This window comes from Helobdella robusta, assembly GCF_000326865.2.
Source record: "Helobdella robusta unplaced genomic scaffold HELROscaffold_22, whole genome shotgun sequence".
NCBI classification, from domain to species: domain Eukaryota; kingdom Metazoa; phylum Annelida; class Clitellata; order Rhynchobdellida; family Glossiphoniidae; genus Helobdella; species Helobdella robusta.
In genome coordinates this window covers 2,306,651-2,322,944 of record NW_008704170.1, presented here as the reverse complement: position 1 = coordinate 2,322,944, position 16,294 = coordinate 2,306,651, and the positions used below count along the sequence as shown (strand labels likewise).

Here is a 16,294-nt window from a genome sequence, read left to right as displayed (position 1 = left end):
TCAGCATTTTTTTCACTGGTGCCTGGATATGTGGGAGGAGTTTGAAACGTTTGGTTGATGGTGGAGAACATATGAAATGACAATGCAACTGATAACAATGAACAAACAGCTTAAAAAAGTCGCAGGAAGTCTATGCACCTATATCTACCTATATATTTGTATATATATAGAAACATGACCATATATTGTAACTACATAAAAATGTACATAGCGCCATTAAGCATGGCAGAGCACACACATCCAATCTTGAATTTCCTCCAGGCAAGTTGTAACATGAACCTAGCTCAGCCTGCAACTGATCCAGGTAATCTCTCACTCTCTCTCTCTCTGCCAACCCAACACCCAACAACAAAAATCCAGATAAAATATCAGCTGCAATCCTTCGCAACCTTTCCTATGAGTACCAAATATAAATTCAAAGTGGCATATTAAATAAAAACATACATACATAAGCACGCTCTAAATTTTAAATCAGAATCCATATTTTTTCATACTCCTAACAGATTGTCCAAGGCTGAGTGACGACAGAATCCCAGATGAGATCATACAAGCGTGCAGAATCACTTCACTGCCAATCATAAGCAAGGCTAACACGCTTCACTTTGAAATGTTAAATAATAGTAACAAACGCTGGTGGCAGAGACTGAATGATATAAAATGAAATAATAAATAACTTAAACGAATAAATATTTAAATGAATAAATGAATTTAAATTTTTCTTTCCCTGCTGCTTTGTATTGTTATTCATGAGCCAGTAGGTACCTATATAAATCGCTAGAAAACATTAAAAAATTACTTTTATATAAAACAAGTGTTCTCTACCAGTATCTAACGGTAGATATCATAGATAAACTTTCGTTAATTAAGATCTAAACAGAGAAAATAACGAATTTTATATAGGCCTTTGATTGCAAACTATTTCCAAGTCACCATTTCATCTCACCTATAAAAGTGAAACGAAACTAGAAAGGCATGGAAATAAGCCAAACACACACACACACACACACACACACACACGTGTTAACACCTACATATCAGCATACATACAAACACACCTACATATAGAAATACATATATACAAGCTCTCTGATTTATAGCTACTAAGAAGTTATCTAAATCTTCTAATAGATCCTTGCCTTACATATATTACTCACTAGATCTAACATTAACACTAGTGTTGCAAAAACAATAAATAAACTAATATCAATAAATAACCAACAATAATAAATAAAGAACATCAAACAAAAAAAATACAAATAATAAACTAAAACTAACAAACAAACAGCATACCAACCAACCAGCTAGTAGATGAAATTTCAAAATAAAAATTAATAACATCCAGGCAAACACATCTAGGGTAGCGAGCTTATATACATATATACAAACCTACCTACATGCATGCAGACATACATACACACACATAGAAGCATATATGTACATATATCCTGATCTGCTTGAAGCAGGCTCATTAAGTTATTTCAAAAGAAAATGGCAGTATAGCAGTCATTATGACTGCAGTAACAACAAATATTAATGATAATTATTGTCTGTCTGCAGATGACTTCTACAGTGAAATGATGATTTTGACAACAGCAACTTGACTTCTACAGTGAAATGATGATTTTGACAACAGCAACTTAATCAACCTAAACAACAATGAATAATAAACTCATTTTTCATTTTGTATTATTGCCTTGCATGCTGTAACAATTTCTGCATCTGTCAGATTCTGATTTTTTTAGAAAAAAAAGTCATAATGATGTGTGTGCGTATGTGTGTTAGTGAGTGTACGTGTGTGTGTCCGTTTGTGTGTGTGTGTGCGTGCGAGTGTGTGCGCGAGTGTTTGTTGTGTGTTGACTAGGTCAGATCCCAAGGAAAGCTAGACAGTTGCACAGTTCTCCAGAAAAAAATTGGTGTAACTCTTTAAGTGTACAACTTTCTACCTCAACTAGAGTATCGACATTTCTTTGGGTTTTTTTTTGATGTTGTGTTTGGCGATGAAAATGCTGTGTTGTTGTTGTGTTGTTTTTGTAATGCAATGTTTGTGGTAATCCACATATGATATTTTTTGTTAAATTTCATGTATTATATTGTGTTGATGCTGTTGTTTGTCGTTATTGTCATGTATTGTTGATGTTATTGTTGATGACGAGTTTTTGTAATGTTTCTGTTGTTGGCTGGGCAGAGCTGACAACAATATGCGTGTGTGTGTGTTGTGTGTATGTGTGTGTTTGTCTGCTCAATGCCCGTTGTATGTTCATGTGATTTCAAGTAAAATATTGAATGAATAAAATATTATTAATACTCTAGAATGATGCAAGTAGCACACATTTTAATTATTTGCAAATAATTATAGATTCTCTCTCTCACACACACACGCACACACACACACAAAACTGTTTCAACAATGGCACTAGGGGAGGTCACAAAAAAATAAACAACTGATATAAACTTACAAATAAACCAAACCTATCTATCTGTATGTAGCAAAGAAATCACTCTGTATTAAACAGCACAAATCTGAATTCAAAACAAAACTCAACGATCAAACAAACAAAACAAAGAGAAATAATTCCTACTGATGATGGGAAATTAAAGGAAATTATTCTATTTATTATATACTCTCCTTTAAACACAAAACAAACTCAAATAAATGTAATCAAATGTAGTATAGCATCTAATTAAAGCTTCAATTGCAATACTATACCACACACATGCAAGCACATACACGCATACAGACAAACACACATACACACACAGACAGACAAACATACACACACACACACATACACTGACACACAGAGCAGATTTATTTAACATCACAAAGAATGAATGAGTAATAGCAGAATGCATAATAAATAAACAAGGAATAAGTGAATGAATAACTATTATTATTATTATTATTAATATCGTTATTGTTATTATCATCATCATTATTATTATTATTACTACTACCATTATCATCATCATCTCATCATCCACATTACCATTAGCAGGCAATAAATCAACAGTACACATACAAAACATCATCCCACGCTAATATTTACTTGATTAGTAATACTTGATACTGGCCTGTATCATATCATAAATGCACACCATCACAATAATAGAAAGATATCCTATTATTATTATTATAAATTATAATTATTATACTATTATTATTACATTATTATATATTAGAGAGAGAGAGAAAGAGAGAAAAAGAGAGAGAGAGAGAAAAAGAAAGAAAAAGAGAGAGGATGAAATAAACAAACGAAAATGAAAATAGAGATATTGTTACTGTGGTTATTATTAACGTTATTGTGGTATGAAAGAAAAAAAGAAAGAATGAATGAACGAATGAACGAACGAACGAACGAACGAACGAACGAACGAACGAACCAACCAACCAATGGGTGAGTGAATGAACGAATAAATGAATGAACAGAAAACGAATGTGTTCAAGTAGATGAATACAAAAATATAAGATCATGTACAAAAATGATTGAACAACAGATGCTAAAACTATTTCAAACATTTCTCTCTCACACTCTCTCTCTCTCTTTCTCTCTCTCACTCTTCCTCTCTCTCTCATTCACTGCTATTTCTATCTCTCAAACTAAATGTGAAATTGATCCGTGAAAAATGAATTTATTTATACCATACCTATGAACATGTACATAATGAAGCAATGGAAGTGGAATGCTATCAAATTTAACACCATCCATACACCCATATATGTATGTATCTATCTATCTCTGTCTATTTATCTATCTATATATCTGTCTGTCTATCTATTTATCTATCTATCTATCTCACTGTCTCCAAAACCCATCATAACGTTGCTTAATACCTATAATAAACAAAAACAATAATAAAAATAAGAATGATATTATAATACATACATAAAATTCACATACAAACGCACATACAAAGTAGCAACGAATAAAACCACCCAGAGCTGGTGAAAAAAACCAACAAAATAGTAACTCACGTGAACTAAAATAAAGATAGAAAAGATGCCTACATACATACATACCTAAATTTTACACATACATACACACAAGCACGCAAAAACACACAGACACACACACAAACAAACAAGCAACAGACACAAGTGCAAGGAAAAAAAATAAATGGAGTGGGTGGATGAGATAACAAAGATAAAAAATATATCAAAAAATAATGACGTAATAATGATGATTAAAAACACCACAAAATCACGCCATATATATCTAAGTGATTCAGTAAGCAAAAAATTAATAAACCCACAACAAAAAACTGCTACATCAAATTAAACCTAATGTGTGTGTGTGTGTGTGTGTGTGTGTGTGTGTGTGTGTGTGTGTACACACACATAAAATCATCACACATATACAAGCGCGCGCGCACACACTCACAGACAGAGCAGTGAAATATGGCCTGATCCTCCATTATTATTATTATTATTACTATAAATATTTCCTTTAATTTCAACTATTTATATGCCAACTGCAATTATAACAATCTGATGCTACTGGCTCAGCTTACCATACTTTTACTAGACTACACTTCATAGCTACAACAAGCCATCTATAAACGCTGAAACACCAGAACAATATGATGCATAAAACACACACACGCACGCACGCACGCGCGCGCACACACAGATTAGCAGGAGGCAGCTTAACTTTACACGCACCTACAGGCACTCTTAACAACAGCTAACGTATAGCAAGGTGAAGGCCATCTTACCTAATACAAGGTAATATTATTACCAGTCTGATTATTACACATTATACATATTCATCACCAGTCATCGTGATCATTATTATCATCCGTGTTATTATTATCATCATTGCAAAATTTTTTCACTTTTTTCCTACATATTGTAGGTTGTAGACATAAACGCTGTTATTATTTCTTTCTACCATTAGTATAAGCTTTCCGAAATATATTGCTGTAAAGGAATGCATATGTATGTATGTATGTATATGTAGTGTATACCAATGTATGTATGTTCCTATGTATGTCTCTGTATATATAACACGTAAATACACCCATACATACAATTGAAAAAGTATTTATTTTTGTTCTTTAGGTAAAGCAAAAATATGACCTTGGATAAAATTTTTATGCAAATCTCATTAATAATACACACCATATAATAGTTTTCAGTCACTCAATCCTTGTTCTCTCTCTTTCTCTTTCTTCCTCCTCTCTCTCTCTCTCTCTCTCTCTCTCTCTCTCTCTCTCTCCCATTTCTTCTTTCATCATCATTTATTAATCATCATTGTAACAGATGAACACAAGTAAATAAATAACGATAATGATAACGATAATGATTATGATATTAATTATTATCATTATTACCCTTTTATCTTCATCATAAAATTTGACAGACAGCTGTTGAAACAAGCATACACTTCACACATACGCCACACACATACGCACACACACACACACACACATATATATATATATATATATATATACAAACATAATTTACACAGTGAAACACATCACACATCATGACCTTACTCAGCTTTGTGCAAATACAAGCATGTGTCACAAAAGCATTATGCACATCATAGAAATTATAAATATATATGAATATACAAACACACACACACACAAAACAACAGACAAAACATGCTTGTGTAAGATCCTATTAGAGAACATAAATTTTTTCACTGATTTTACGCTGTTATGTACATATTGAAATTTTTAGATGAGATTTTTACAAAAATTTGCCAGTTCAACTTCAAAATGTTTGATAAGTACATGAAGTTTTATGCATGCATCTGACTGAAAACTTCGCAGTTTAATAAACTTTCCCTTCATGCTCCAATCAAATCAAACTAACCCTGTCAAGTTTGTTCACAATACCAACAGCCAACCAGTGAGTTAATTAAACAATAAATTAAACAATCAATCAGTCAATCAGAAAACTGATTAATCAATCAGAAAACTGACCAATTAATCAATAGTTAAGATGGATACTACTTCTATTAGAAAAGAAAGGCTTCTTCCATCCAACTGACTTGATCCAACAAATGGCTGACAAGTGTCAATGTCTTTTGAAGAAACACATCTTATATCTGCTCCTGTCTAATTGATATAAAAATTTATTCATAGCATTACATACATGTTCATAAATTATTTTAAATGTATGTATAAACAAATAATTAATTATAGCTCATTAACTAAACCTAAATCTGCTTTTAAGCATTCACTAAATAAAACTATGCCCAGATTGTGAATTAAATTTGTTTGTCAAATGTTGTTACAAACTTATTTCAGGACTAACCATATGGTTTCTATCATTGTCTTACTTTCAAAAAAAAAGAAGAAAGAAAAAAATAAGTAAAAAGTTTCTTTAAGAAAGATCAAAAATAAAATAAGAAAGCAGGCAGCACAGAGCTGTCACATAAATAAAGATATGAAAAGAAAGATTTAAATTTATACCTTAACTTTACCCTGTTTCATCTTGGAAAAGAATATATATTACGCTAGATTCAATGTACACTCTAGTAATTACTAAGAAAGAATTCTCATTACATTTTTGACATCTAACTTTTCTAAGTTTCTAACAACTAAATTTAAATAACTCATTTTTAATATTTGAAACACTGTGTTAGAAATTGTTTGTATTCTAACACAAAGGGATATGGTGTAGTATAGATATTCTCATGCTACCATTCATAATGAGCTAATTTCTTGCACAAAATTTCACTTTCCTGTAAGTGTAATGTAACAATGTGCTTAAGTAGCTGGTAGAGTAAAGTCAAACCCATTAGCAATCAATCATCTTGCTTCAACTTGTATGGGTTGAATTGGATTTTAAAAATAACTTTTAAACTGATGAACAGTGGATAAATGTTACTAAATAACTAAACTGATGATGGGAAAATATGTACATCTGCAGAGGAAATGAAGGATGATCATTTTAATTTTGATCACACACAACCATATACCATGAGTAGTATAAAATGACATGATCCTCTTACTTAGCTTAGCTTGGTCCTCTTATCTATAACTTTTTTAAATATTTATGATCCAATGTATGTAAATGTGTGAACGTACATTTCAATCAAAAGTTGAATCACGGTACTGTATTCAACGTACGTTGTACTGGTACTTGAAAAGTTATCAAATGAAATGCGTTATTTATTATTAACCTTTGCAGTGTGAACAGTGTGAAACAGACCCAAGGCCGCTTGTTAAATGATTAATCTTAAATTATCGAGCAGATTAAATGAATAAATATCCTACTGACGGATGAAATTATAAAATACTGGCAAAATTCCAGCAAAATAAAATGAATTTGCTTCTAAAAATCTCACCAACTTTAAAAAAAATGAATGACGACAAACGCTCAGTAACGCCATAAAAAAAACTTACATATATGGTTCAACCAATTTTTTAAACCAACTAACGCATACGAAGACGCCATCCTTTTTTGAATTTTCTTTCAAAATTGTCGAAAATTAAACGAATAAATTGATCAAATATATAAAAACTAACTTCCCAACTCCTAACTTGAACGCAAAACTTGCTTAGTAGTAGTATAATGTACGTGAAACATGGATATAACTAACGGCGCATTTTGATTGGTCGAGAGTATTCGGCAGCGAATGATTAGACTTTTACGATTGGTCAACTATCGAACGATGTAAAACGTGGCAGCACAAGTACTCGAACAACCTAGATAATTTATTTTAACCTGAGCAAGTCCGCCCAGGCACGCCGAAATAACGTAGGATCAAAATCGGAAAAAAATTAAGTTTAAATATTTAACCTTCAAATGTTAGCAAATATAACAAATAAAATTAATGAATACTAACGAAATTAAGTTAAACTGTTCAATAATAAGCTATTTGAAGCTACTTGAGCAGTATTTTATTAAAGTCTTATATATAGTTAATTACAGCACTTTTGTAGTGTATAATAATCAGTTAACATTGAATAACTATCAATAAGTTAGGAAATAGGAGCTAGCAAACAGGCACAGACAGCAACTACCTGCATTATTACAACACAGACAAGAGAGAACAGAGCGGACATGGCATTTATATAGAGCTTATCATTTGAAACTGCATAAATGCACAGCATATAATGATTCCGTGTGCGATATACGCCATGCAGAGCGTGCTATAAATAAATATTTTTGCGCTATTCATTCAAAAAGAGGCGCCAAATTTGAAATTTGTATTTGAAAGCAGAAAAATGTACATCCTCATGCTAAGCTGGCTGCGGTGGTTGTAACATGTTGATGCTGAACGTGTGTATTTTTTTGTATGTGTGTACGTGTATGCTCATTCGTATGTTTGTGATTGTATAGTATGTATGTATAGCATGTATGCGTGTATGTATGTGTGCGAATGTGTATTTTTATATAACCTGTGTGTATTTGTATGTGTGTATTTTTATTGAATATGAATATCAGAGTGTGTGTATGCTGACGAATGGTTGTATAAATTTTTAATTTTTCGTATCATAATTACTTTACCTAATGTAATCTTTAAAAAAATACAATATATACATATAGTTATACCTATTTATGTGTATGACTTTGTGTGTGTGTGTGAATGTGTGTTGTGTGAATGTGTGTGTGTTTGTTTTTGGTACGGTGCGTATTGATGGCTTCAATAGCATTCAGAATTCGACATGAACCAAATTTCTGATAACTCCATCCAATAGTTTCCATCCATCCCAGCTCAGGTTGATTCAGTTGCGTAAAAGTCAATGACATCATTTTATTTATTTATTAGTGCAAGTTAAACTTTCAAAAGTAAAAGTTATTTTAAATTTATTTCAGATCTCTTGAAAGAATAGAAGTTAATAAATGCTACACCCTCGGGTTAAATCTTTTTTTAAAAATTGTTTTAATTAAATCGACTTGGTGTCTCACAAAAAATCGTAAATATATATTGAAAAAGTTCTGAACTTTACATAAAAATTAAAATTTTATAAGAAAAAATGCCATCTAGTTATAAATGTTAGTTATAGATAGTTCTTTTAATCATAAGAATCGAACTGCCTAACCGTTATTGAGAGGAATATCTCAAATTTTAATTAGCCAACTGAACTCATTTGGCCGCCTGACAACGAAAAATGTCTTACACTGGTTGGGATGGTAATATAATTTGTAATGATCATCAATCCCTTAATTGAAAAATATGCACTTGTTAATCTTACACGCATGGGCTTATCTTATTTATTTCATATTGTGGAACGTTGAATCCAAATTAAAATTTCTTATTCCATTTGTATTGTATCAATACCTTATGTGCTACCTTAGTATTTGGTATCATAGTATCTTGCTGGTATCTTGGTATCTGGTATCCTAGTAACTTGGTAACCGGTATAGATATAAGAGAAGCAAAAAATTCGTAAAAACAATCGAGATACACTCACACACACGCACATATATACGAAAAATATAGTTACATATAGTTACTGGAGTAATAATATGTAAATAATCTACTTACTATTTACCGCTCTTTTGATTATGCGTGTGTGTGTGCGTGCGTGCGTGCGTGTTACATAGAGAACGTTAAATTCAAATCCTTTTCAAAAGGACGATAGCATGGCTCGATCCTAATTCGAGACATGCGATAAAAAAATACACACATACATAATACACACACACGCACACACACATATACATATATATATATATGTAACACGAAGTACATACATATTTACATGATATAGATGAAATACACACATATACATGAAATACATGCATATATATATATATATATATATATATATATACAATAAAAACAACGAACATACATACAACACTCAAATTATATTGAATAAAAATAAACATATGTAGAAGAAAACATACATCTCCACATTTATAAATAAAACACAAATGCGTATGTACGTGAAATTTACACACACACAGACAAAAATATACACATCATTTAAGCAGGAAATGCATGCACATATGTGCATGAATTCATTCACCAAATACACACACACATACACAAGCAACAAACATCATCAATCTTATCACAGATACAAAACAGCATCAATCTATTTTTAGGTTTGAACATTTTAATAGTGCAATCGTTATTTTAATTTTGCTGACTTTAAATATCTCTCTCTTGATTTGTCGGTTGGTTGGATGGTTGGTTGGTTAAATGGTTGGATGGATGGTTGGTTGGTTGATTAGTTGGCTGGTTGATTAGTTGGTTGGTTGATTAGTTGGTTGATTAGTTAGTAGGTTGATTGATTGAATCGTTAGCTGGTTGGTTGATTGGTCGGTTGGTTGATTGATTGTTGGTTAGTTGGTGGATTGATTGATTAGTTTGCTTGTTGGATGGTTGAATAGTTGGTTGATTGAATGGTTGACTGAATGTTTAATTAAATCACTCGGCTTCCAGATATCCATCCGCTGACATATTTATAATGAATTTCATGGCTTACTATATTATTAAATTAAATTATTTTTTAGACCTTGTCATTAATATTCAAAAATTAAATAACTTATTCTAATTAATTAATTAATAATAAATCAGCATTCCATTCTTATTTCTATGCTAACTAAACTAGGGAACTTTCAGACGAATTATTTGAAGAAATAAAAAGTTTGCTTTATAAAAACTATTTGTGAGTTATGATTTAACAATTATAATAATAATAAGAAGAATAAGAATAATAATAAAAATAATATTATTATTACTAATATTATTATTAAACACGACATGTGAACGATCAAATTTTTGAACCGACAAGATATTGAAAACTGCCCAATGAGTAACCAAATGATGATGCTGAGGCGTTAGAATATGAGCGTGACGTCACAAACAACAATAACGATAATAGAAGTAATATTAATGAGTAATAATTATAATAATATAATAAATTTAACTCATAACGATAATAGAAGTAATATTAATGAGTAATAATTGTAATAATATAATAAATTTAACTCATAATATAAAAAACAACAACAAAATATAAATTTCTTTATGTCATGCTGTCAACATAGATATATAAGATATATATATATATATATATATATATATATATATATATGTGTGTGTGTGTGTGTGTGTGTGTGTGTGTGTGTCTCATATGTATATATATGTATACTTTTATATATTTATGTGACATTTAAAGATCTGTCAATCAACAAAAAATAGCTGTAGTTTTAGTTATTATCGTTCGTTAGTTACTATATGTAAAGCTTTGCTTCGGTCAAATTTTACATAAAAAATGCAACTCATACATATATATATATATATATATATATATATATATATATATATATATATATATATATGTATATGATGTGTGTGTGTGTGTGTGAGTATGCATGTGTGTGGTTGTGTGAGTATGCATGTGTGTGTGTGTGTGTGTGTGTGTGTGCACGAATGTGTGCGCATGAGTGTGTAAGGCTAAGGTTACAAATCAACTGAATGTAGAATGCTGCAGAATCATACACACAAACACACACAAACACGCACGCATACTCACACACTGTTCAATTTTGATCTGTATTCAAGAAAAAAAAAGAAGAAAAACTAGTGAAACAAAACAGCTTAAGTAGATGGGTATGGAATTTTTAAAATTCTCTATACAATTCTTTTGTTGCCATTTCCTCCGTGGTGTCAACCAAACTTGTATAGGTCTGAGATTTTGGCTGGAATTGGAATTTTTGAAGGTATTTTTAAGACTCTTCTAAAGGGTCTTTTTCTATTCAGTAAGATGAAATTATGTTGCAATAGTTTAAGAAATTTTCAGAAATTCGGAACTCGGATCTGGAAAATTTTTCAAACTACATGACCATCAAAAGCAATAACAAAAAAGAGAAATAAAATGGAATTAATAAATAAATTCTATGCAGTAAACAAAACAAAAAAACAACAACGATGACGCAATAAACAATAATAATAATAATAATAACAACAGAAAATTCTTACATATAAAGAACAATTTATACATGCCTCGTAAGGCAATGATATATGATATAAGATATCAAGATATAAGATCACGTCAAATGTAATGTAAGCAAGATATAGCTATTATAAATTTTGCGAAGATTTCAAACAAATCAAAAAACTGTTAGCAATAACTTGTAAAGATAAAAATATTTGAGTATATCATTATGTAAAACAATGCTGCTACACACACACACACACACACACACACACACACACACACACAAACACACATACATCATTCTTGATATAGATTACATAAAATCTTACATGGGCATATAAAAACAGAAGTAGATATCTTCTAATGATTAATATTAGTTTGTAAAAATGTATGATACATAAAATAAATGCATGGATTTTATTACCATATAATTAATCAATTAATTATTTATCATTCAATCATTCATTCATTAAGTCATTCACTCATATATAAAAAGATCATTAAAATTTCAGCATATTCAATTGATAATTTTAAATTTAAAAGAGGAGAGAAAAAGCTAGAGAGAGAGAGAGAGAGTGAGAAAGTGAGAAAAAAAGAGAGGGGGAGGGAATTCAAATATTTGTCACCCCACCCAGAGCGGCTTTCCCGAAATCAATTTTAACATTATTGGCGGAGACTGTGTTTTGGTAGGCCTGGTTATCGTAAGATTCATTCAGCTGAGGGATGCTCCCGCTACCCCCCAAATGTTTCACCCCGATGTCAGGGAAACCAGGGGCTCCAACGGTTACCGGTTGTCCGTTAGGGTTCATTTGTTGGGTCAAAACTGGTGGGGCGTGGAAGGCAGGATTTGCCTGGAGACTCACAGTCGCATTTTTTGGTTTGTAAGGATTAGGTTGCTGCGGCTGCTGTTGCGTTTTTGTCGGCTGCTTTTGTTGCTCTTTTAGAGGAGGCTTTTTCTTTGCGTCTTTGGCCTCGCTTTTTCCTTAAATTTAATCGATGCGTGTGATGTGTAGTAAAGTAAAAATCTGGATTATTCCTATTTAACCTTAAAAATTGAATAAATTGTAAAAAGAAAAGATTATGGCACGTTGCAATTCACGAAAACATTATGAGTGGAAAATGTGTCATCCGTGTTGAAAATTTGAAAATTATTGAGATGAGATGAAATACTTTTGCTGAGACAGCAGATGAGCAGGATGAGGCCGATGAGTAGCGGAACTCCGACGCCAACTCCAACACCGACGCCGATGCCAACCGCATCAACTAGAAATTTTTTGTCATCGTAATATTGTAACAAATAATTTATGCTAATGTAGCAATGCGGCGTGCCGGCGTAACTTAATACACCTTCATTCTTTCCAATGATGCCTTATACAAAACGTAAGATCAAATTTATTGAGAAATTAAATAAAAATAATAATAATATGATGATAAAATTAAGAAAAAATAAAACACAAACTTGGCTTTCCATTGTTAACTGCTCCAGAGGGCACGACTGTGTTGTTGTTTGAATCGAGCACTAAAGAATTGTTTAGTTCTTTTTATACATAAACCATAACTTTCAAAATATTTCAACTATATTAACACAAAAAAAAGTTCATTTTTTTATATATAATGACCATCATTTTCATAAAATTTCAACCAAAATAACACACAAAAGATGTTACTCTATCATTAAACGTAGAACAACAAAACTACAACGAGTTACTTATCATCCTCATTATAAAACCAACACACACGAACACAGTAAAATGAATTACTCATCACAAAACCAGCACACATTCTCACATACACACACACAAACACACACACAAACAAACACACATAACCCTACCTGAAAACGTAAACGTCTTATTAACGTTAACCATAATGCCATCTGTATTCTGATAACGACCCGTGCAGATCCAAGTTTGAGTTCCTAGGCAGTTAAAACTAAGTGTAGAGTAGCCAGGTCCAGAAGAAATCGTCCCAGGATTGTTGGAGGTGCTACCAATACAATTAGTTAAACCGGTACCATTAAGGATCCAAGTGACGGTAGATGGTGGGTTACTGATTATTGAACATTGTACGACATCTTTCGCCTGGTAGGATCTTTGCATGTTGAGGACTTGTATGTCGGAGACCGTTGGAGCGACTGTGAGAATTTTTTGTGGCTAGAAGTAGTAACACTTGTAGTAGCGATAGTAGTAGCAGCAACAGTAGTAGTAGTAGTAGCAGCAGCAGTAGTTTTAATATTATCAAAAAATTCATATTGGGCTTTATACAGAAATTAAAAAAAAGCATACATGGTATGTTGGCCCTTCCAAATCCAGCCTGAGAGTACGAATTATCGTCTGTTTGCAGGAGGCAGGTTATGTTGTTGGTCTTCATCTCGTTGGTGGCGGTGGTGTTGTATGACTTTCGGTGGGAGGATTTTAAAAGTTGAACGTTAAGTTCGGATTTAATAATATTTTTGTGAAAACTAAAAAGATTTGAATTAACAATATTTTCCAACTTTTTAATCTATAATAGTTACGTCACAAATAAGTAACTGATCTACGCTTGCCTGCCAAGAACATTTGAATAGATAGGTAGAAGTGTCCTAATTTGTCTCTTTAAAAACAATTTGCTGCATGTTCACCTGGTTCAAATGCATGTCTACCAAACATAAATCACATACAGCGTGCAATTAACAATCTATGTGTGTATATATACAAAAGCGAGTAAGTTATGCTTTGTTGAACATAGGTAATACATCAATTCCACAGTTATTATTCTTTTTTCTGAAAAAATTTTTTGTTGCAAGATTCCTTAAAAGACCTTGTAAAATTTTGCAAAAGCCGTAAAAGAATTTGGAACAAGTTAATGATAGTAATGACACAATTGGCTTACAATCCACTTATTGACAGTTCCAGAAGCGGTGGTATCAGGCGAACTTGACTCCATTGTGGTCAGCTGCTGGTTACCAACGCTAATTACGAAAGTCAATCGCTGGGCTAAAGTTGATAATTTTTCTATACTGTATGTCACTGTGCAGTTTATTCTCATCGGATCGCCGACTTTCAATCCCTGAGTTGGATCTACCCAAACTTTCACAGTATCTGAATTGAAACATGTGTCAATTAACGTAGGGAATTATCCTCTGCAACATATTCTATATACAAAAATGTTTAAAATATTCTATTCTTTGTAAAAACTATGAGAAACAAATAATCTTACCAAAAACAACAACCACGATGGTTTTGAGAGACTTATCACTGCTCGCTTGACACGTATAACGGCCAGCGTCCTGCAGACTGAGATCGGTTATCGTCATCGTGTTATAATTGTTAGAACCGGCTGACGGGTTCGAGCTGTTTGTGCCGAAAACAAATTTATCATTAGCAATTATCAGTTTCCCTTTTGGGTTGTTCCAATTAATTTGGTCGTTGTTTGCTAGCTGCAGTGCGCATTTCAAGGTTAAATCATCCCCAACGTCCGCCAATTCGTACGTTATTGAATCGTCGACTTGAGCAAAAATGACGTAAGCAAGTGACGTCACCAACATGAACGCCGAGGTGGGAAGTTTCCCATTCATCTTGAAAAAATTGATTTAGGGTCATTTTATTTATTGTTTATAAATTATTTCATAATAATAATAAGAAAAATGTACATACGTAATATACATATTAATTGTGATGGGACTAAACCGACTGCTTTTCAAAAATATTAAGCCAAAACGATTTTGAATGAAATTGTTTGCCATTTAAAGAACCAACCCTTTCAATCCAAGAACAGTACAGATATCAAGTTGCTCCTATGTAATTGCGATAAAATCTACAAACCATAAAGTTTAAAACAACTTTCGGAGAGTTAATTCATCGAAGAATTAAGAAATTAAAACTGAAATTATCACTAAAATCCCAAAAAATCTTCCTTTCTAAGGAACTAGTATACATAGAGTCTTCAAAATACAAACACACATACACAGGCACAGGTAGAATCTTGTTTACACTACAGGTGAGTTAGAACGCTCCTATGTTTTTAGATGCACGAACGAACGATGGTAATAAAATTATCGAGATTTTCAATTTTTTAAACTTTATTTATCAAAATATAAAAATAATATTAAAAACATTATAAAATGAAGTTGTTCAGTAAAAATTTTTTAATAAAAAACAATTTTTAGCAATAATTTTTTTCTAACTAACTCTCAGACGTATCAACGACCAACACAAAATGGATCGCAGTGCATTTGAACCCAGGCACTTCTATACATTGCATGTTATAGGCCGGGATCGTCTTGCGTTTAAAATCGAAAAATTAAAGAAATTTTCAATTTTTTATCAATTTAATGTTATTCATGCAAAATGTAATATACTTATCTTTGTTGTGTGTTAGCATTCAATTCGTTGAAAAGTTTGTATTGTATTGTATGTATGTATGTGTGTATGTATGTATGTATGTATGTGTGTGT

The 16,294-nt window shown here is 31.8% G+C and overlaps 1 protein-coding gene across 1 annotated transcript; it reads right to left on the bottom strand.

Annotated features, from left to right (window-relative positions):
- Positions 1-10,467: 10,467 nt before the first annotated feature.
- HELRODRAFT_191579 (hypothetical protein) lies at positions 10,468-15,415 on the bottom strand (the record flags this gene model as incomplete). Its single annotated transcript, XM_009018751.1, has 9 exons — positions 10,468-10,961; positions 10,991-11,047; positions 11,270-12,841; positions 13,030-13,227; positions 13,319-13,396; positions 13,694-13,993; positions 14,145-14,256; positions 14,731-14,939; positions 15,058-15,415. 7 exons carry the CDS (start codon positions 15,413-15,415, stop codon positions 12,471-12,473), a joined length of 1,626 nt encoding a protein of 541 aa, XP_009016999.1. The 3' UTR covers positions 10,468-10,961; positions 10,991-11,047; positions 11,270-12,470.
- Between the last annotated feature and the right edge of the window lie 879 nt (positions 15,416-16,294).